Below are 23812 nucleotides of genomic sequence, written 5' to 3'. Positions count from 1 at the left end.
CCTACCAAATAGGTGATTTCAGTATAGGGAGAAAAACATGCTTTTATTTCAAACATTTTGAGACTTTTATATGACTTGCAATAAGAAAAATTACATAGACTATTGCTGACATTAAGATAGAGTTCATAAGCATTACCTCAATCAAACTTTACAGAAAGATTTTGATATGAGTAGATGATGATGATAGATAGATAGATAGATGATAGATAGATAGATAGATAGATAGATAGATAGATAGATAGATAGATAGATAGATAGATAGATAGATAGAGATAGATAGATAGATAGATAGATAGATAGATAGGCAGAAAGATATAAACACTATTTTACAGATCAGGAAAATGAAGATCAAAGAGTTTAAATATTTTCCTAAGACTATCTAGCCCCAAAGTGTTGGATACAAGATTGGAACCAAGTCTTCCTGATTACAAGTTCAATACTCAATATTTTATTCCCTACAATAGAATGTTTCTCAATGTAGAAAATATAGTTATTTCATATCAACATGCACATCATTGTTATTTATCAACATCAATAATCATCCTCATTATCTTCATCCTCATCCTCATTGGCAAATACACATTTCCCAGCAATTATTCCTTTGTTCTTTCCTGGAAAGAACACTGTAGTACATGCATAGAAGTATCAGACTCCATGGTATACTATTTTTTTAAAAAAATCATAAAAGTATTTTATTATTTTCCAATTACATGTAGAGATAGTTTTCAACATTTGTTTTTATAAGATTTCTAGTTCCAAACTTTTCTACCTCCCCCTCCCTCTCCCCTACCCAAGACAGCAAGCAGTTTGATATAGGTTATATATGTACAATCACATTAAACATATTTCTGCATTACTCATGTTGTGAAAGAATAATGAGAATAAATGGGAAAAACATCAAAAACAAAAACAAAAAAAAAAGGAGAAATAGTTTGGTTCAATCTGCATCTAGATTCCACAGTTCTTTTTTCTGTATTTAGAGAGCATTTTCCATCATGAGTCCCCTGGAACTAAAAGAGTCAAGTCTATCAAAATTGATCAAAACACAATGTTGTTGATACCGTGTACATTGTTCTTCTGTTTCTGCTCATGTCACTCAGTATCAATTAATGTAAGTCCTTCCAGGTTTCTCTTAAATATTCCTGCTCATTTTTTCTTAGAACACAATAATATACCAGTACATTCAAATACCACAACCTGTTCGGCCATTCCCCAATTGATGGGCATCCCTTCAATTTCTAATTCCTTTCCACCACAAAAAAAAAAAAAAAAAAATCTATAAATATTTTTGTACCTTTGGGTCCTTTTGCCTTTTTTATGATCTATTTAGGTAAAAGACCTAATAGTGGTATTGCTCGGTCAAACAGAATGTACAGCTTGATAGCCCTTTGGACATAATTCCAAATTGCTCTCCTGAATGGTTGGATCAGTTCACAACTCCACCAACAATCCATTAGTGTTCCAATGTTTCCACAGCTTCTCCAACATTTATTACTTTGCTTTTATGTCATTTAGCCAATCTGATAGGTATCAGGTGGCACCTCAGAGTTGTTTTAATTTGCATTTCTCTATTCAATAGTTATTTAGAGCATTTTGTCAAATGGCAATAGATAACATTGATTTCTTCATTGGAAAGTTGCCTGTTTATATCCTTTGATCATTTCTCAGTTAGGGAATGACTTGTATTCTTTAACTTTTATTTAGTTCCTGTTATATTTTATAAATGTGGGCTTTCTCAGAAATACTGGCTATAAAAATTGTTTACCAGCTTTCTGCCTCCTTTTTTTTTTAATTGAGGCAATTGGGGTTAAGTGACTTGCCCAGGGTCACACAGCTAGTAAGTGATAAGTGTCTGAGGCCAGATTTGAACTCAGGTACTCCTGACTCCAGGGTCAGTGCTCTATCCACTGTGCCACCTAGATGCCCTCTGCCTCCTTTCTAATTTTGGATGCATTGCTTCTATTTGTACAAAACCTTTTTAATTTAATGTAATCAAAATCATTTATTTTGCATTTCATAATATTCTCAATCTCTTGTTTGGTCATAACCTGTTCTTCTTTTATGTTTCTCCTGGATACATTTTCCAGGTTAGTTGTCTTTCCAATGAGGTATTTCTCATTTTCTTCTATTTTTTCATTCTTTTAATTCTGTTTGACTGATTCCTGGTGTCTCATAGAGTCATTAGCTTCCATCTGTCCAATTCAAATTTTCAAGGAATTGTTTTCTTCAGTAAGCTTTTGCACCTCCTTTTCCATTTGGCCAAATGAATTTTTTTAAGGAATTGTTTTCTTCAGTCAATCTTTGTGCCTCCTTTTCCAAGTTGCTGATTTTTTTTCATAATTTTCTTGCATTGCATTCATTTCTGTCCCCATTTTTCTTCTACATCTCTCAATCCATCCATCCATCCATCTATCCATCCATCCATCCATCCATTCATTCATTCATTCATTTATCTATCTGTCCATCTATGTATTTATGTATTTATTTATTTATTACAGGGCAATAAGGGTTAAGTGACTTGCCCATGGTCACACAGCTAGTAAAGGTCAAGTGACTGAGGCTGGATTTGAACTTAGGTCCTCCTGAATCCAGGACTGGTGCTTTATCCACTGCACTACCTGGCTGCCCCAACTCTGTCAATTTATTTTTAAAATCCTTTTTGAGTTCCTCCAAGAAGGCTTTTTGGTCTTGACACCAGTTCATCTTCACTCTTGAGGGTTCACGTGTAGGAATTTTGAGAGTATTGTCCTCATCTGTGTTTGTGTTTAGCTTTTCCCTGCTGACACAGAAGCTCTCAAATGGTAAGACCCCTTTTAGTTTCTTACTCATATTACAGCTTATTTTTTTAAAGTTGAAGAATTTTCCTGGGGCACAAGGGTCACTATATAAAGGTTCTTGTGCTGGGGGATACAGCTGTGTCACTGTCTTTCTACTGTAAGGCCTCTAAGGATATGGATTTCTCATTGCCCTGGGTTTGCTCCAGAAACTGAGATGGCCAGGCCTAGTCATGCTTGTCCCGTGGGTGGCCCTCCAGCTGGAAGCCTCTCCTCTCAGCTGGCGCTGATGAATCTCACAACTGGCCTGCTGTGCCACCAACTTGCTGAGTCAGGATCAAGGGGGCATAAGTTGCTCTTCTGTGGACAAGAGATTCCTGCTGACTTGCCCAGACCCTGTCTGTTCTGTTCTGGGCTGAGCTGTGCTGTGCTCCCCTTTTGCCCAAGTGAGACCGACTTTTCCTGAAGTCATCTAAATTATGTAAAGTTGGAAAACTTTGTCTCTGTGACTTTTTGTAGGTTCTGTAGTTCCAGAATCTCTTTAGAGGCTTGATTTTTGAGGGAAACTTGGGAGACCTAAGGCAACTTCCTGGCTTATAGAAAATGTTTTCCTACCTATACAAAAGCAGTAGTTGTGGTCAAGTACTGAGGTGCAATTTCAGTTTAAAATGACTCCATCATATCAAATACCATGGGAAAGTAAGGTACATAAGGATTAAGGATGATATTCGGACTTGACTGTCATGCAACATCTGAATAATGAAAAAGGTGTCTTTAAACTTGATGCCAGTTTCCAACAACAATAATGTTACATCTGCTTTGTAGAGAATACCCAGGCTCTTCATGGTATCTCCACAAAATGGCATAGATAATCAATGACTCTCAGAGCTCAAGATTTTAAAGTAAAAACAGAAAGAAAACAAAAACCAAACAGGAGTTTAAAAATCATAGTTCATATAGGAGGAGTTTTTCCATGTTGATAAGGGACCCAAGTTATTATTTAAAATCGTGGAAATGGGGCATCTAGGTGGCACAGTGGACAAAGCACCAGCCCTGGATTCAGGAGGGTCTGAATTCAAATTTGGCCTAAGACCCTTGTCACTTACTAGCTGTATGACCCTGAGCAAGTCACTAAATCCTCATCGCCCTACAAGAATATATATATATATATATATATATATATATATATATATATATATATATATAATAAAAATAAAATAAAATGTTGGAAATGAACCATAGGAAAGGCGCACTTATCCTGGATGTAGGAGTGACAGTAGATAAGATATTGTGCCAGTAAGCCCTTCTTGCTAAGTGTTTCCTCAAGATCATTGTGATGATATTCCACTGAGTGATGAGTAGAAAACTATATATGAATGGTGAAGCAATTAAATCTGTGACTTACTTTAGATCTTGGACGGAAGAAGGCAAGAGACACAGATTTATTGAGAACCTGAGAGGCCAACAGCTTTCAGTGGATAAGGTACATCACAGAAATGGTAATGAGTCAGCTTTACCTAGAATCTAAGCATACCAAGATGTCATCGGAGGTATAACACATAGGTCTGTGACAAAACCCAATGTTATACACAATGATATCAAAGATGAATTACACTTGTGTATTAGAAGAGAACAAAAAACTTAAAATCAAATGTCAATGGGAAATGTATACTTCATAATACTTTTGAAATAGGAAAATGGATGAAAATTTATATACAGGAATTAATCAAATCTTAATCAATTATAAATCTCAGTAGAGACTTAGGTAGCAAAAATGATGTCTAGCTAAAGAGTACTCTTTATTTGCCAAACGACATCAGTAGTGACCTGAGGTCAAGTTGGTTTTAGAGGAAAATGGTATGTTTGAGGAACTAAGGCTTCTTAGATGAGCCACAGTTACAATTTTTGACTCAGTGCATTGTTTGAATAGATTAACTGCTCAACTGATTGTATCTATATATTAGACTGAGAAATAAAGTGGAATATATTCAAGAGTCCAAGTAGAAAGAAGAGGAAGTAGCACACTACTTCACTAAATATTCTAGAGGATTAAAAACATCATAATAGTTATTGAAAAATACAAAAGTACATCAATAAATAATTCAACATAGAAAGTATCATGAAGAATTCAATTTGATAGTTCAGTGTTGAATAAAGCTAATAATATACATTATACGGTGATGAATGTACTTTGGCAAAAACTGCTGAGAACAATGTAAAGTTGGTTGGAAGAAATTAGAAGTAGATAAATATATCCCACCACTGCTGTGAACATCAAAAAATATATTACTGGTAGAAGACTCAGCAGAGTACCAGGCACACAGTGAACTCTACTTAAATATTATTTATTATTAAAACTATAGTTATTACTATTATTTGTCATATTCCATAATAAATACAGAATGAACTAGTTAACTAAGTATGAAAGGAAGTACAATGAAACAAAAATAGAAGAGAATAAGCTGTTGTTGTTGTTGTTGTTTTAACCATAGTAGTGTTTAGCAACAAAACAAATATTCTACATAATATTCTAAGGGCGGTTAGGTTGAACAGTGGAAAAAAATGAAATGATGTCAGGAAAGATTCATGTTCTTGACTGCAAATCTGGCCTCAGACTCTTCCTATCAATGTCACCCTGAGCAAGCTACTTAACCCTGCTTCCCTCAGTTTCTAATTTATAGAATGAACTAGAAAAGGAAATGGCAAACCACTCCAGGATCTCTACCAAGAAAACTCCAAATGGCATCACAAAGAGAACAAAATGACAGAAAAGACCAAAAAAAATATTCTAAAACCAATCTAGCCTCTTGGAGAAAAAAAAAAACAAAAAACAAACAAACAAACAAACAAAAAAAAACACCTGCTTATTTCTGGGTCCAACAGTGAAGCTAATGTACCATCTTCTGGTACATCTGCTTCCAAAAATGCAGGTTCTTCATCTTGCCAATTAACTTTGTGTTATCTTCTATTCACTAGATTTTCTTCATTTTCCCAACCTCTGATGTATGACTGGATAAAATAGATTGTTCTGATGGGCTACAGACTTTTCCTAAAAACCTCTGCAATATCATTATGCTAGCTACAACCAGAACAATATCAACCACAATCAGGAGCCTGTAAATAGTTGGTATTTAATAGATGCTTTCCATAATTAGGCAAAATTATACAGTTACACATTAAAGACACCAAATCTGAGCAATTTCTTTTAGATGATTCTATATAATTCATTAAAATTCTATGTGGGCTACAGTGGATAGAGTACCAGCCCTGAGGTCGGGAGCACCTGAGTTCAAATCCAGCCTCAGACACTTGATACTTACTAGCTGTGTGACCCTGGGCAAGTCACTTAACCCTAATTGATTCACCAAAAAAAAATCCATGTGGGAAACTGGTATACTAATACACAATTCATGGAGCTATGAACTAGTCCACTAATTCTGCAGAACAACTGGGAAATATGTCATTATAAAATTCGGACTGGAAATTTCGAGACCATCATTATAGTATCCCCTTAAAGGAGCCTATAGTTTATCGAATCTAGCCATGGAAAAGTATTAGCAATAACATTTTTAAGCTGAATTTTTGTGCCCTAAAATAATACGTGGCAAACCACTAGTTTCTCTTTCCTCTCTGCAACTGGATGGCTAAAACTCTACTATGTGCTCTGAATTTTGATGTACATATTTGTTAATGCTATATGGCCACCAAACTCAGGGATTAAGTATCCCAAATTCTCAAGGGCATTTTGGAACATGCCATCCATTCCAGGGTATTTGACCTTACCACAGAAGAAAACCTTCCCAGCTGAATTTATTTATGTCTCTTTGCTCCCCAACTCATTGCAGCCCTTAAATGAGTTTAATCCTCCTTCCTTCCCCATCCCCTGTCTCAGTTTTCCCAATAACTTTTCAATACTACTTTGAATTAAATGGACTCCATTGTTTTACATATTTTTCTTGCCATCTAAACTTATTCATGGTTTTCTTTTTTTCCTAACTGAATTGTCCACTAACCTCTCCATAGACATAATTTTACTTTACACAAACAACATAATTTATTGACAGTTGGAATTACACTGAAGGAAGACAGCACCATGATTCCACTTGTCTAAAAAATATCCAATGAATTAAATGATTCAAAATTCTATTTTTGAAAAACAATACGTACCAGGATCAGTAGAAATCAATTTGAGAGAAATTAGTTGTAGCCTAACACTGCATAGAAGGGCAGTCAGGTGACACAGAGGATAGAGCCTCAGCTCTGGAATCATGAAGACCTGATTGCAAATTCAGCCTGAGAATGCTGACTTGCCGTGTGATCTTGTGCAAGTCTTTTAACCTCTTCCTCAGTTTCCCTATGTGTAAAATGGAAACAAAAATATCACCTACCTCCCATAATTGTTCTAAGGGTCAAATCAGAAAATGACTGTAAAAGACAGCACAGTGCCTTTCACAAAAGTAAGAACTATTTCAATGTTAGCTATTCTTCTTATTAATTATGATTAGGCTACATTCCAGGAGAATTGGAAAATAGACTTAGTATCTAAATATGAAAAGGCACATCATAAAACAAACAAAAGCAGAAAAGATAAAGCTAAGGTACTTGCCATAGGTATTTCTGTCAAACAATTAATTGACAAGAAGCAAGGATTCTATCATACACACTGTGATAAACACTGGGCATACAAAGCCAATCATGAATAAATGAATGGATATTAAAAGCAGTCCCCCAAATGGTCAAAGTATATGTATAGGCAGTTTTCAAGAAAAGAAATGAAAATTATCTATAGTCATATGAAAATAGGCTCTAAATTACTATCGATCAGAGAAATGCAAATTAAAACAACTCTGAGGTGCCAACTCACACCTATCAGAGTGGTAAATGTAACAAAAAAAGGACAGTGTTGGATGTTGGAAGGGACGTGGGAAAACTGGGATGCTAATCCCTTGGTGGTGGAGTTGGGAAATCATCCATCCTTTCTGGAGAACAATGTGGAACTATATCCAAAGGGATATAAAACTGTGCATAACTTTTGATCCAGCAATACCACTCCTGGATTTCTATGCTAAATGGATCCCCCCTAAATGAAAAAGACCTATTTGTCCAAAAATATTTACAGTTGGCTAAGAATTGAAAATCAAGGGAATTTCCATTCATCAGGGAATGTGCAAAAAAGCTTTGCTATAGGAGTGCAATGGAATATTATTGGGATATAACATATAACAGGAAGGATGATTACAGAAATGCCTGGAAAGACTTATATAATCTAGTATATAGTGAAGTGAACAAAACCAGGGGAATGCTGTGCATAGTGACAGAAATACTGTTTAATGAATAAGTATAAATGACTTTATTCTCAACAATAAAATGATCCAAGAGAATCTCAAATAACTAATCATGAAGTATACTATCCACTTCCAAAGAAAAACCTGATTGAACATGGATTGAAGCATGCTATTTTCAATGTAGTTCTTTCTTTTCTTTTATTCAAGATCTCTTGTACAAAATGGATATGGTAATGTAAGTTATGTAAACATAACTGCACATGTATAACATGTATCTGATTGCTTAATGCCTTGGGAAAGGGAGAGGGGAGGGCGAGAAGAAGGGATAGAATATAAAACTGAAAATTTTAAATAAAAATGTTTATTATCAAACAAAGAAAGGAACGAATGAAAATCAGAGAGGTCATCATTTGTGCCAGAGCCAGGAATTAAACTTAGAGATTTATGATTGTAAAAGCAGATTTCTATGCATTTTGCAAAACAAAGAAAATGATTATCTTTCATTCCCAATCATAGTTGCCAAATAACTGGTATGGAGAGGATACTGCAAGTTCTTTGAATAGGGTTTCAACAAGGATGGGCACACTGGGCATTCCCAGTAAATGTTTTTGGGGGACAGCTAGGTGGCACAGTGGATAAAACACTGGCATTGGATTCAGGAGGACCTGAGTTCAAATCCGACTTCAGACACTTGACACGTACCAGCTGTGTGACTTGGGCAAGTCACTTAACCCTCATTGACCCACAAAAATTAAAAAAATAAAACAACAACCACAAAATACATTTAGATGGTGATGACATTACTAGACTTATAACACTTCAGAAAAGTTTGCACAGGTATTAATACAGAACTATCATATGCACTATGCATATACATTGAAACACATTGTGGTTATTATTAGGCTAAATAATTTGCAACGTGGAAAAGAAAAGAACAAATAATTGCTATTATTATTAGAAGAGCTTGGATGGCCTGCTTTTTTGTCCTTATAGGGAATGGGCATCTGTTTATTTCTGACTGGTACTTTACTGGTAAGAACTACAATGAAGAAGAATGTTGTTGAATTATTTTCTCTGCACAATCGTAGCCAATGTTTGCCAACCATTCAGAAAATTATCAAACCTCAATGCTTTTCAATAACATAAGTTAGAACGTACAATTTTTGTTACTATTATGTATTTTCTAATCCAGCCCCAGGGAAATGAAGCTTTAATGCATAAGGGAATACTGCCTCAAAATGAGCTTCACCTTTAGAAAAACAAAACATTTAGGATTCTTTATTTTTAACATGAGTTTTCTTTGACTAACTTATTAGGATATGAATTAAATATAAGAAAAATAAATTAAACTTTTCTTAAATGTGTTATCATTAGAGGGGGGGAAAGCCTATCAATACATAAAGTAAATTAATGCTTTTTGAGAGTTTCCACTAAGTACTTTTATTTGATAACTTCTTTCACCAATTATTCTTTTTTGATTCCAAATCGTGACTCTTGTCTTCTTGATAATTTTTTCTAATTCCCCATTATTTAGTGGCTTTGTATGTGTACATGTGTATGTATGTATATACACATATCCATGTGTGTATGTATATTTATGTACGTGTATATAGATGCACATAAATTTTACTGTTAATATTTAATTTCATTCAGTTATATGTAAAACCATTTTAAACATTTGTTTTTAATTTTTTGAGTTCCAAATTCTTTCCATTCATAGACACCCCCTCATGACTAAGGCAAGTAATTTGATATGTTATACATGTGTAGCCATGTAAAATATATTTATATATTAGTCTCTATTAGAGAAAACACAGCCCAAAAAATAAAACAAAGAAAAATAAAGTAAATAAATTTATGCTTCAATCTGCTTTCAGAATCCATAAGTTCTTTCTCTAGGGATGAGTAACATTTTTCATCCTAAGTCATTCAGAATTTTCTTGCATCATTGTATTGCTGAGAATAGCGAAGTTCTTCACAGTTTTTCTTCTTACAATATTGTGGTTACTGTGCACACTGTTGCCCTGGTTCTTAGCAGCCATTTATTAAGCAAGTGCTATGTTCTGGGGACTATGATAGTTACTGTAGAATAAAAGATAATAATAAAACAGTCCCCATATTGAGCAAATGTGTTCTACTAGAAGGAATAAATACATGTATAATGCTGAGAAGTGTAACAATTCAGAAACAAATGGTAAGTTCTAAATCTCACACCAGACACATCATAACCAAGAGTATTGGTGGGATGGTGAATACAGATGAAATTGGTATTATTGTTACTTCAGATTTCCTAAGTACACAACTTTAGATTAGTGGGAAAGCTACTTGCTAGAGGGTGTAGAAATTCCCATTCATTCACATAATTCACTGGGAGAAAAATAAAGGACGTGTTAAAAGACATTATTGTCTGAGTCATACATCTTCTCTGCATTCATCTACCTCCACCATTTCTCATTCAGCCAAGTCAGGGTTTTATCTACTAAACTATATAAACTTACCACAAAATTAGGACTGTCACAAAATAGAGTGGATTGCCTCCAAAGTTATGGAGTCAGTTATTTTAATGCTGTTCTGTTCCATGTTTGAAATTCCTATAACACCTGTAAAATGTTGCTATGTAAAATGATGGCACTATTCATATGAAAACTGACTGATATAAGCAATTGTAGAAATATTAATGGCTCATGAAGAAACTGAGCCAATATAATGTGAATGATAATCCTCCACAAATTAATTTACTGATTCCGTGCCATACCAATCAAACTGCCAAAGTATTTTATGGAGCTAGAAAAAAAGTAACACAATTTTTCTAGAAAACAAAATATCAAGAATATCAAGGGGCTCGATATAAAAAGTGAAGAAGCACAGCCTAAAATATTTCAAATTATATTAAAAAGCTGTAATCAACAAGAAACCATCTACTATCAGCTGAGAAATAGAGTAATGGTTCTGTGGCATACATTAGATACACAATACATAGTAGTAAATGACCATAGTAATCTAATGTTTGATAAACCCAAAGGTCCAAGATTTTTAGGCAAGGATCAACTATTTCACAAAAATGTATGGGACAATTGGAGCAGTTTGGCAGAAAGTAATCACAGAAAACATTTCACATTGCATACCAATATAAGGTCAAAATGGGTACATGTTTTCGACATAAAGGATATCTTAAGCAAATTAAGAGGTCCTGAAAAAAAATTACTGATTGGATCTATGGATAAGGGAAAATTTCATGAGCAAATGCCAGAGTATCAAGGCAGTTAAATATATTATTTTGATTCCATGAGATTAAAGTCTTTTTTTCTAATAAACAAGAATAATATACTCAGAATTAGATTGTAAGTAATAAACTGGGCAAGAATTTATAGCACGTTTTTCTGATAAAAAACTTATTTCTCAAATATATAAGAAACTGAATGAAATTTATAAAAAAATATAAACATTTCCCTAATTGTTAAACTGTCAAAAAAAAAAGATTAACAGGCAGGTTTCAGAAGAAATACAAGTTTTCAATACCGATAGGAAAGAAAATGGTCTAACAATTTGAGAAATGTGGTTTCAAAACAACTCTGAAATACCACTTCATAGCTATCAAATTGGCTAATATGAAATAAAAGTGTCAAATGTTGCAGGAAATGTGGGAAAATAGGTACATTAATGAAACGTTGGTGGAATTATGAACTTTTCCACCCATTCAGAGAACAATTTAGAATTATGCTATTATAATCTAAAGTCTGGCGGTCTTTAGACCTTCCTTAAAGGGAGGCTGTAGTTTACAAAATTCAGGCTTGAAAATCCTTGGCAATGCCATATTTTTAAAAGATTAATACTGCTTGTATGACCAAAATAATCAGAAGGGCACCCCGGAGCATACTCTCCTTTCTAGGGATAAAACACCTTCCCACAGGAGCAAGTCCTTCCTACTGAATGGATTCATCTCTCTGTTCCCCAACACAGCACTGAATTTAAATGATTTTTTCTCTATGTTATTGTATATTTTTGAAATGCATTTTATGTCCCCTTCTCCCTTCTCCTATCATCCCTTTCACCTGTCCCAGTCTTCTCAATTAATTTTTAATAAAACTTAGCATTACATTGATCTCCATTCTTTGACATATTATCCTTGTCATCTAAACTCATTAGGAGTTTATTTTTCTGACTCTGATGGACCCAGTAACCTCTACATATACATACATTTGTTATAGGCAAGGCCTTATTTTAATTGCAAGCCCAGTACTCCATTCACAGCACTAATTACTTTTTTTTTTTTTTTGTAGGGCAATGAGGGTTAAGTGACTTGCCCAGGATCACAATGTCAAATGTCTGAGGCCAGACTTGAACTAAGGTCCTCTTGAATCCAGGGTCAGTGCTTTATCCACTGCACCACCTAGCTTCCCCTAATTACTTTTAAAAGACCCTGTAATTATCTAAAGGCCATTCAACATGTTCATGTCTCCCCTGGTTATTTTAAGTACAGGACACATTCCATTTGTATCCAACATTCCTAGAGATGTGTCCAATACACACTCTTCATCTTTCCCATCCCACATTATGTTATATTCTGGGTATGAGATATTTTTCATTTACTTGGCTTTTAGTGTGTGAACTGTTAAAGTCAACTGTTATTCTTGGTGACAGATCTCTCCCACAAGTCTATGCAATGTCCTTGTCCTTGATGCAATCATGATATATTGGCCATGAATGGAAGCCTGGAACATCTTAGGTATTTAATAAAGACTTCATGAAATTAAGTAGACCAGTGAACTTTGTCAATTATTACTGTCTGGGCAATTTCCATGATACAATCATTTGAAATACACCAAACTTCACCAGTGCTTCTGGGACATGACCTCAAGGGAACTGAGAAAACCATAAAGTCTGACTCTAGCACTTGGCAATACAAATAACATAAACAAGCCACAAAAGATTTTACCTTCTAGATATGCAGGTAATGTTGTTATTTTTGGTCTTCACAGAATAAGGCATATAAAAATTATATAAAATCCAAGCAGTTTAGTTCAAAAAGTCTATCACTATGTTGTCCACTGTGTCGGTGAATGTGACATTGTAGTGAATTCATCCAAATTGAAATGACATGAAATCATTCCAGCAAGGTTATCAGATGATAGGCCTTAGGTCTGACCAATGTTATATATTATTATCATCTACCAGAAAAAAAAATCAAATACCTTTTGATAAGCGACATAAATCACTAAAAATATATGGGATACCAGTGATCTTTGAAATCAATACTATGCAATTAGACATAATCTGAAGAAAAATAAAACAATTTTTAAAGTAATTTCAAATATCTGGGAATGAAAGTCATTAAAACACCAAAGTTGTAAGCCTAAATTGTATTCATAGTCCAGGAAGTAAAATGTTCCTTCTCTGATATGACAAAGTGAAATGAGCCCACCTAGAGTGTGTTTATTCATTGTATTTTGCTCAATATTGTAGAGTTGGAGCCAGCAAATGAAGGAGACTAGACTAGAAATTGGATTGTTAACCTAAATGGATTAGGGAATGTCTAAGAAGGAAATTCCTTCTTTCAGCATTGGCCATTGCTTTGTCAAAAACCTATACTCGTTGTTACCTCCACTACCAGGAGGTTACTTAGCTAGCATGGCGTTATGCAGAAATGTATTGGATATGGTTGTAGAACCTAGTTCTATTTGGCTTCAAGAGAAACATAATACCTTTTTTGTTCAGCTATTTATTTGTGTCCCTCTCTTCATGACGGTGGACCACACTGATACCTACTTCGCCACAATTCATCTTTAAAGTTTTCTCACCTACTTTACTCTTATTCAGTATCACATTATGAGCCATCTACACACTGATTAAAATAATTTTAAAAAATATTTTAATTGTTTAAAGCAAAGAAAATTAAAAGTTATTCATGATATTATCTTGTTCCTTTTTGGGGGGTTAAGGAGCTCCATTATTCAACTTAAATTTTGTAAATTAAAGACGCAAAGACTTACCTCTATCACAAGTGATATGACAGGATAGGATAAATATGGTATAATTGGGTGGGGAAACTCTGGCTCATTTTATCTGTGACATTCTTACCTAAGATACTAGGTAAACAATGCTTAAAAGACTTTTTTATTCTCAGATAATGTTCCTTGGATAGAAGAAGAAATGATGAAGCTGAATGAAACACCCGAGATCCAGGTGACTGAATTCATTTTCATTGGCATCACAGATCGTCCTGAGCTACAGGGCCCACTTTTTGGGGTATTTTTCCTCAACTACATTGCCATAGCTCTGGGAAACTTGGGACTTATCATCTTAACCAGTGTTGATTCTCACCTCCAAACACCCATGTACTTTTTTCTCAGGCACCTGGCATATGTTGATCTTGGCTATTCTACGGCTATTGGTCCAAAAATGCTGGTCAGTTTCATAGAGGAGAAAAATATAATTTCTTACAAGGGGTGTGTGATACAGATATTTACCATTGGGATACTTATCACCTGTGAATTTTTTATTCTGTCAGCCATGGCCTATGACCGCTATGTGGCTATCTGTAAGCCCCTCCTTTACATGGTCATAATGTCAGACAGGGTATGTTGGGTTTTGCTAGCTATCTCATATCTCCATAGCATTATGGTTTCTCTACTGATCACAATAAATATTTTTAATTTGTCCTTCTGTGAATCTAATATAATCCGGCATTTCTACTGTGACAGCCTCCCTTTATTATCCATTGTATGTTCAGATACAAGTGAGACTGAACTCATCATTATGATCCTTTCTGCCTTTAATTTGATTTCTTCTCTCTTGATTATCCTTGCCTCCTATATGATCATTCTTGTGACCATTCTCAGAATTAACTCTGCTGAGGGCAGGCAGAAAGCCTTCTCTACCTGTGCCTCTCATCTCACAGTAGTAACTGTATTTTATGGGACACTTCTTTTCATGTATCTGCAACCCCAATCAAGTCACTCTTTTGACACTGACAAAATAGCTTCTGTGTTTTACACTCTGGTAATGCCAATGCTGAACCCTTTGATCTATAGCTTGAGGAACAAAGAGGTAAAAGGAGCCTTGAAAAGAGTCTTTAAAAAAATAACAAAAGTATTCTATTAAATGTCTAATGTAGAGTGTGATTCCACTGCATTATGGAAAATGAGAAAACTTCAGCTAGATTTCTTAGACAACTCCCTAATTCTTTTCTCTTTTTTGAAGATCTGCTAATATGCACTGAGAAAAGGATTTTTGTTAAGTATTTTTTTTGTCGAACTCCTGTAAATATTAGTTTAGTGAAATTTTCAATCAAAAGGGCTTATTAGGATATTTAGCACCAATTATCTTTATGAAAACATTCTATGTTATAATGTACCTAAAAGTAAACATGCCAACTCTGGTTAAAGGTTTTCTTGTGTAGGAGAATCAATTAATCACCAAGCATTTAGAGATTGCTGGTGCCAAGTACTGTGCTAGCATTAGACATACACAGATAAGTTAAAACTGGTTCTTGTCATCAATGAGCTTACAATTTGTTAAGAGAAACAACATATCCATGAAAACCACACTATCTGTCACAGGAGCCAATCTACTTTTGAATATCTATAATTATTAAATAGTTTATCTATAATAATTGCTTGAATTTCTTCTCTACAACTTCCAAACATTTTTCCTGGTATTCTCTGTGACCAAACAAAACAAATATTGTTGTTTCTTCTTTGTTATATTCATTAAAATTCCCATATCATGTGCTCCTACCTCTTCAATATTATTGTTACCTCCCTCTGATCACCCAGTAGTTTACTAATTTCTATTCTGAACTCTGTTAATTCAGATTGAACACAATCCTCCAAACATGACCTGACCAAGGCAGAATACAAGAGGACTGTCACATTCTATACTTAGATGTCATATTTTTCTTGATGAAAATCAATTTAACTTCCATAGTTTATATATAACAATTCAGAATCAAACTGAAGTTGGAATACTCTCTAACTCCAGATTTCTTTAAGAAAAATGGCTAAAATTCCATGTGTTGGGGTAGCTAGGTGGTGAAGTGGATAGAGCACCCACCCTGGAGTCAGGAGGGCCCGAGTTCAAATCTGGCCTCAGACACTTAACACTTAGGAGTTGTGTGACCCTGGGAAAGTCACTTAACCCCAGTTGCCTCACCCCCCCCAAAAAAAAAAATCCATGTGTTTTTCATTGGTCACTTGGAAGGTATTTTTTTTCTAGCCCTAAACAAATATGTTATTAATCATATCAGGTTTGGGAACTACTATAAGAAAGTTTTTGGCTTGTACGTGGAAAGAGGCTATAGGCAAGACTTCATTGTAGGTATTGACCAATTGGGCAAGAATGTTGCTGGTTCATAGATTTCATTATTTTAATCTTTATTTTCTTGTACTTCTTGGTGTCATTGTCATTGTTATTTCTTCTTCTCCTCCTCCTCCTCCTCCTCCTCCTCCTCTTCCTCCTCCTCCTCCTCCTCTTCCTCCTCCTCCTCCTCCTCCTCCTCCTCCTCCTCCTCCTCCTCCTCCTCCTCCTCCTCCTCCTCCTCCTTCTCCTTCTTCTTCTTCTTCTTCTTCTTCTTCTTCTTCTTCTTCTTCTTCTTCTTCTTCTTCTTCTTCTTCTTCTTCTTCTCTGTATTGTCTTAATCAACATCACAGCCTCTCCTATGTTTTTTGCCAATGATAAAGGACTTGTGGAAGATTTTTGATTAGGTGCCCTGGAGAGGGAAATTGAAATATCTGTCTGAATATATGAAGTCATAAGGTGTAAAGATGTTAAGATATTCCCTAGGTATTTGGAATAAGATGTGTTAATGAATAAATTGATAGAAATTGTATTTTTCTAAGAAGTGTGATTTTATTCAGTAATACTGCTCTACTGAAATCTTGCAACAACAAAAAATACCTTCATCTAATTGGAAAGCATACATTTTTAATTGAAAATATTTCCTTATCATAATATTTGAAAACATTCTCTTCCCATAATGTCAATGATTTTGCAGCTTCATTTTAATTTCTAATGAAAAATGATTAACAACTATGTTCCCCAACAGTATGTTCTCCACCTTTCCTCAGCCTGTATGAGGGAAAATAACAGTAGAGAATACCCTCTTCCAATGTTATCATGGGAGTAGTGGTGGGGGGGGGGGTTTAAGGGACAGTTTGTTTTCTTTCTTTTTTTCCTTTATCTTAATTCTTTAATGCTTCCTCTTCAATAGATCATTTAAAAAGAGGGAGAATAAGATCCAAGTATTTTCATTATACACATTTTAAGACAGGACTTAGATAACAATGAAAAAATAGCTGACATTTGTAGGCAAAGTTCATTTACATTACCTAACTAAATCTTCACAACAACTCTCTGAGGTAGATACAAGAGATGTTTTACATTCCATTTGACTGTTGAAGAAACTGAGCCTAAAAAGATTGCATAACATGCTTAGGCCATCTACAATTTAAGTTTCAAAGGTAAGGATGGAATGAAGTCGTCCTGATTATGAATAAAATACTCTGTACTTTATCTTCTACAGTAGGCTGTCTTTCAACTCTGGGAAATCCAGTTATTCAATGTAATCATCATAATTATAATAACCACATCATATTTTATCATCATCAATAATGTTTTCTCCTCTTCCTTGTGAGCAACATCATTATCACCAACACCATCATAATAAAAAAAAACCATTAAATTTTTACTCCTATGTTCATCTCCTGGATCAAGTATTATTGTGTATGCATGGAAATATTAAGCTGAGTGCTATAATATATTCGCGGTCTTTCCAAAAGTGTTGTTAGTAATAAGAACAGGGAGGTGAACATACTACTGAGAAAATTTTGAATCTAGAATTATATAAATAGAAACCAAAGGTATACAATTATTTAGAATACTACATTAAGAGTGTGATGAGAAGGAAAGAGTATGGAGCACTAGAGTCAAAAACTTCATATTACTATGTGACATGGTGTATAGTCAACTAGGCTTGGTATCAGGAAGACTCATCTTCCTGAAATCAAATCTGGCCTCAGGTAGTTATTAGCTGTGTGATACTCAGCAAGTCATTTAAACTTATTTGCCTTAGTTCTTCCACTATAAAATGAGCTGCAAAAAGAAAAGACAAACCATTTCTTTGCCAAGAAAAATTCAAATGGGATCAATAAAGATTCTGATATGGCTTAATAGCTAAACAACATACAACAAATGATTAAAGAATATGAAAGTATATCACAAGAAAATTCCACATAGGAAAGAATCATGAAAAATCAAATTTGATAGTCCAGTGTTTATTAAAGCTATTAATATAAATTATTCTCTGAATAACTCTTTTTCTTGACAAAAAAAAAACTGCTAGGAGTACTGCTAAGTTGTTTGGAACAAATTTGGGTTAGAAAAACCAAAAAACAGGGGCAGCTGGATGACACAGTGGATGGAGCACCAACCCTGGAATCAGGGAGAGCTGAGTTCAAATCATGATTCAGACAGTTACTCTGTAACTCTATAAAAGTTATTTATCTCTAGCTCAGTTTCATTGTGTGTAAAATGGAGATAATTATCAAACTTATCTCCCGGCATTGTTGTTAGGATCACAAGATATAATATCTTTAGACCACTTAGAAGGGTGCCAGACACAAATTAAGCTCTATTTAATTGTTAGTTAATATTTTATTAATGCTATCATTTTTATTATTGTTGTCATATTCCATAATTAATGCAAAATGAATTAATGATCTAAATATAGAAAGCAACACTGTGTAACAAAAATGGAAGAGAACAAGTTCACATACTTTCCATGGAATTTTTGCTAACCATGAAATCAATGTTTTTATCAATAAGCCATCTGTGATCCACAATGTGATTGTGACTGGTAATACAAAGACAACACTAAATTAATTAATTAATTAATTAAGTTTCACATATGCTTCAACCATGCTTTATGACTCTAAAGCTAGCCTTCCATCCATGATGTAAAAGTCATGGCATATAGATTTCATTCACAATCTAAGCTTGCAAACTGCTATCACAGAGAGAGGACACTTTTTCACCAAGGCTCCTGAAGGGTCTTTGGATAAAAATTCAACAAGAATGGGTGAAATGAAAAATTGCAGAAATGTATGTAGATGATAATGATATTATTAGAATGATAATCTATTGATTGAAAAAGTTTGTGTTAGGCATTAATACGTCTCTTTCATGTACACAATGCATGTTCTTTGATAATTAAACAACAACAACAGAAATTAGAACATCCTCAAATGGAAGGGATTGCCTCTAGAGTTATGGCTTCAGTTCTTTAGACATTGTTGTGTCCATGTTTGAAAACTGTACAATAGGACATGTAGAAATGTAATTTTTGTAACAGGGCCTTTTCTGGAAAAGCTTGGAGTCATTAAGAAGACCAAAGAAGAGACAGAGAATATAATGAAATGCAAAATGCATGCTTTTGATTACATTAAATCAAAAAAATTTTGTACAAACAGAAGCAATGCAGTCAAAATTAGAAGGGAAGCAGAAAACTGTGAAACAATTTTTATAGCCAGTACTTCCAATAAAGGCTTCATTTCTAAAATATATTAGGAATTAAATCAAATTTATAAGAATCCAAGTCATTCCCCAATTGACAAATGGTCAAGGGATATGAACAGGCAGGATTATGATGAAGAAATCAAAGCTATGGAAATCAAAGCCACATGGAAAAATGCTCTAAATCACCATTGATTGGAGAAATGCAAATTAAAACAACTAGGAGGTACCACTTGACACCTATCAGATTGTCTAATATGACAAAAAATGAAAGTAATAAATGTTGGAGAAGCTGTGCAAAAATTGGAACACTAATGCATTGTTGGTGGAACTGTCAACTGATCCAACCATTTTGGAGAACAGTTGGGAATAATGCCCAAAGGGCTATAAAGCTCTGCATACCCTTTGACCCAGCAATAGCACTATTTGGTCTTTTTTCCAAAGAGATCATAAAAAATGGAAAATGACCCACATGTACAAAAATATTTATAGCTACTCTTTTTGTGGTGGCAAGGAATTGGAAATTGAGGGCTTTCCTATCAATTGGGGGAATATCTGAACAAGTTGGGGTATATGAATGTAATGGAGTATTATTGTGCTATAAGAAACGATGAACAGGCAGATTTCAGAGAAACCTGGAAGGACTTGCATGAACTGATAATGAGTGAGATGAGCAGAATCAGAACACTGTACACAGTTTCATAAACATTATGTGTTGATCAATTGTGGTAGACTTGATTCTTCTCAGCAATGCAAAGGTACAAGATACTTCCAAAAGACTCATGATGGAAAATGCTTTCCAAATCCAGAAAAAAAAGAAATGTGGAATATGGATGCAGATTGAACAATACTACTTCTTTTGTTTTTGGTGCTGTTGTTTTTCTTTTTTGAGATTTTTCCTTTTTGCTCTGATTCTTCTTTTACAGCAAGACTAATGCAGAAATTTGTTTAATGTGATTGTACATATATAACCTATATCAGATTACTTGCTGCCTTAAGGAGGGGGCAGGGAGGGGAAGGAGGGAGAAAAATTTGAAACTAGAAATCTTATAAAAACAAATGTTGAAAAGTATCTCTACTTGTAACTTGAAAATAATAAAATACTTTTATAATTAAAAAAGAAGGGAAAGAAACAAGTATTCATCAAATGCTTCCTATGTGCCAGTCTCTGATATATCATATTATGTACTATTTGATCTTCACAATAATCCTAGCAGGAAGTGTTATTGTTATCTCCATTTTTCAGTTAAAGAATGTGATTCAGGAGCCAAGATGGTGGAGGACAGACAGTAATTTCTAAGATCTCTCCCCCAAATTGCTCCAAATCCCTTCAAATAATGCCAAAAGAAAATAACTAGAGTAGCAGAACACACAAAAGTATGGGATGAGATTATTTTCCACCAAAGATGGCTTAGAAAGTCAACAAAAAGGGTCTGCTGTGCTGGGGCAGAAGTGAAACCCAATCCTGAGGTAAAGCCGTCACATATCCAACACCATGCAGGCTGCACCAGAAAAAGAAAACTCTGAAGCCTCTGAATCAGTTGCAGTGCCAGTGTCTTCTGGAAATAAGCTCACAGTATGGGCTAAATGGTTGTCTAGGTGGAGATTACTGGGGTCTCTGTTGGTGCTGAGGCAGAACTTGGTTGTTTTCCCCCTGCTGGGAACCAGGAAGCAGCCTTGAGTCCCAGCGATCCAGCTGGGATAGGGAAGCAGGCTTACTGGAGCTATCAACCCAGAGAAACTGAAATTTTGTTTTTTAGTTGAAGAGTAAGTAGGCCTGGGATTATTTTCAGAGCAGAGCAAAGGCCAAACAACTGGAGAACATGCCTCTCCTTAAACTGTACCACCTGGAAGCCCCTGAAGCCTGGAACCGTGCAGCCTGCAAGCAGTGGCCCACTTTAAGAAGGAATTAAAAGTCAAGTAGGGGCAGCTAGGTGGCACAGTGGATACAGAACCAGCCCTGGAGTCAGGAGTAGCTGAGTTCAAATCCGGCCTCAGACACTTAACACTTACTAGCTGTGTGACCCTGGTCAAGTCACTTAACCCCAATTGCCTCAGTAAAAAAAAACAAAAACAAACAAACAAAAAAGTCAAGTAAAAGGCAGGCAAAATGAGCCCATAGGAAGTTTCTTTAATGACAAGGAAGATCAAGGTACACTCTCAGAAGAGGATAGAAATGTCAGGGCTCCTGCACAACCAAAGCTTCCAAGACAAATAGAAATTGGTCTCAGGCCATAGGGGCACTCAAAAAGGACTTTGAAGGTAAAGTAAGAGAGGTAGAGGAAAAAATGAGAGTGATAGAGGAAAACATGAGAAAAAAGTAAACATCTTGAAAAGCAAAATAGAAAAGCTCTCTGAAGAAAATAATTACCTAAGAATTAGGATTGAACAAATGTAAACTAATGACTTTATGAGAAATCAAGACAATAAAGCCAATCCAAATGAATAAAAAATAGAGGGCAATGTGAAATACCTTCTTGGAAAAACTGCTGACCTGGAAAATGGATCCAGGAGAGATAATTTGAAAATTATTGGACTACCTGAAAACCATGATCAAAATAAGAGCTTAGACATCATCTTCCAAGAGATTGTCAGGTAAAATTGCCCTGATATTCTAGAAGCAGAAGATATAATAGAAATTGAATGAATCTACCAATCACCTACTAAAAGAGATCCCAAAATGAAAACTTCCAGGAATATTATAGCCAAATTCCAAAGCTCCCAGGTGAAGGAGAAAATATTACAAGCAGTCAGAAAGAAATAATTCAAGCATTGTAGAACAAAGTGAGGATAGCATGAGATCTAGCAGCCTCTACATGAAAGGATCAGAGGGCATGGACTATGATATTCTGTAGGGCAATTGAATTTGGATTACAACCAAGGATCACCTACTCAGGAAAAGTGAGTATAATCCACTCCAAGGAGACTTGGAAGGTGATGGAGGTGCTGGTGTCCAAGGGGCTGGTGTGGGCCCTGGGACTCTCCAACTTCAACAGCCGCCAGATCGATGACATTCTCGGCATAGCCACAGTGAGGCCTGCTGTGCTCCAGGTGTAGAGTCACCCTAACCTGGCCCAGAATGAGCTGATTGCTCACTGCCACCAGCGGAGGCTGGAGGTAACGGCCTACAGCCCTCTGGGCTCCCCAGACCAAAGCTGGAGAGACCCCCTAGAGCTGGTTGCACTGGAGGAGCCTGTGGTCCTTGAGCTGGCCAAGAAGTACGGGAAGTCACCAGGCCAGGTCCTTCTCAGGTGGCAAATCCAGTGAAAGGTAATCTGCATTCCCAAGAGCATCACTCCTTCCTGTATCCTGCAGAACATACAGGTGTTTGACTTCACCCTGACCCCTGAGGAGATGAAGCAGCTGGGGGCTCTGAACAAGAATTGGCGGTATATCGTGCCCACGATAACGGTGGGTGAGAAATGGGTCTGAAGAGATTCAGGACATCCTTTCTACCCCTTCAACAAGCCCTTTTAAGGCCTGGCCTTAAAAAGATTTTTTCTAGCCTGGGCAAGAGCCGGTATCAATATACACATTGTAGCCTTCACACACACACACACACACACACACACACACACACACACACACACACACAAAGTGAGTATAATCTTTCAGGGGGAAAAATGTGACTTCAATGAAAAAGAGGACTTTCAGATATTTGTGATAAAAAGACCTGAACTGAATAGAAAATTTGAGTTTCAAATACAAGACCCTAGAGAAGCTTAGAAAGGTAAACAGGTAAAAAAGAATTCAAGAGGGATGTTAAAAGGTTAAACTGTTTACATTCTGATATAGGAAGATGATATGTCTAACTCATAAGAACTTTCTTAGTATTAGGGAAGATGATAGGAATAAACTTAGACAGAGGGTCCAGGTGGGAATTGATTAAGAATGGATGATATTTGTAAAGCATTTATTTTTTGTTTATTGGAGTAGGGGGAGAAATGGGGGAGCAATAGGGCAGTGAATGAGCCTTATACTCATCAGAATTGCCTGAAAGACCTTAATTTCATGAGAGTTGAATCAAGGGGGGAAAAACATACACACTCAATTGGGTGGAGTAATCTATCTAACCCTGCAAAAGGGTAGGAGGGGAAGTAGATAAGGAGGGACGGCTGAAAGAATGAAGGGAAGATTGGGGGAGGGGGCAGTCAGAAGCAAAACACTTTTGAAGAGGGTTAGGGTAAGTAGTAGTAGTAGCAGTAGTCCTCCACCAGTCACGGACGACCATGGATCATCACCTTG

The 23812-nt window shown here is 35.5% G+C and overlaps 1 protein-coding gene and 1 pseudogene across 1 annotated transcript; both read left to right on the top strand.

Moving 5' to 3' along the window:
- The first annotated feature begins 14209 nt into the window (after nt 1–14209).
- Nucleotides 14210–18705, top strand: LOC122731441 (olfactory receptor 8K3-like). The gene is made up of 2 exons (XM_043971550.1): nt 14210–15127; nt 18673–18705. The coding sequence occupies exons 1-2, from the start codon at nt 14210–14212 to the stop codon at nt 18703–18705; spliced, it is 951 nt and encodes a 316-aa protein (XP_043827485.1).
- A 2134-nt stretch (nt 18706–20839) lies between these two features.
- On the top strand, nt 20840–23114 carry LOC122731869 (annotated as a pseudogene).
- Nucleotides 23115–23812: the final 698 nt, after the last annotated feature.

The sequence above is a fragment of the Dromiciops gliroides genome, chromosome 6 (assembly GCF_019393635.1).
Source record: "Dromiciops gliroides isolate mDroGli1 chromosome 6, mDroGli1.pri, whole genome shotgun sequence".
Classification (NCBI taxonomy): Eukaryota; Metazoa; Chordata; class Mammalia; order Microbiotheria; family Microbiotheriidae; genus Dromiciops; species Dromiciops gliroides.
The sequence above is the reverse complement of the archived record's forward strand: the minus strand, read 5'-3'. Positions and strand labels throughout refer to the sequence as shown.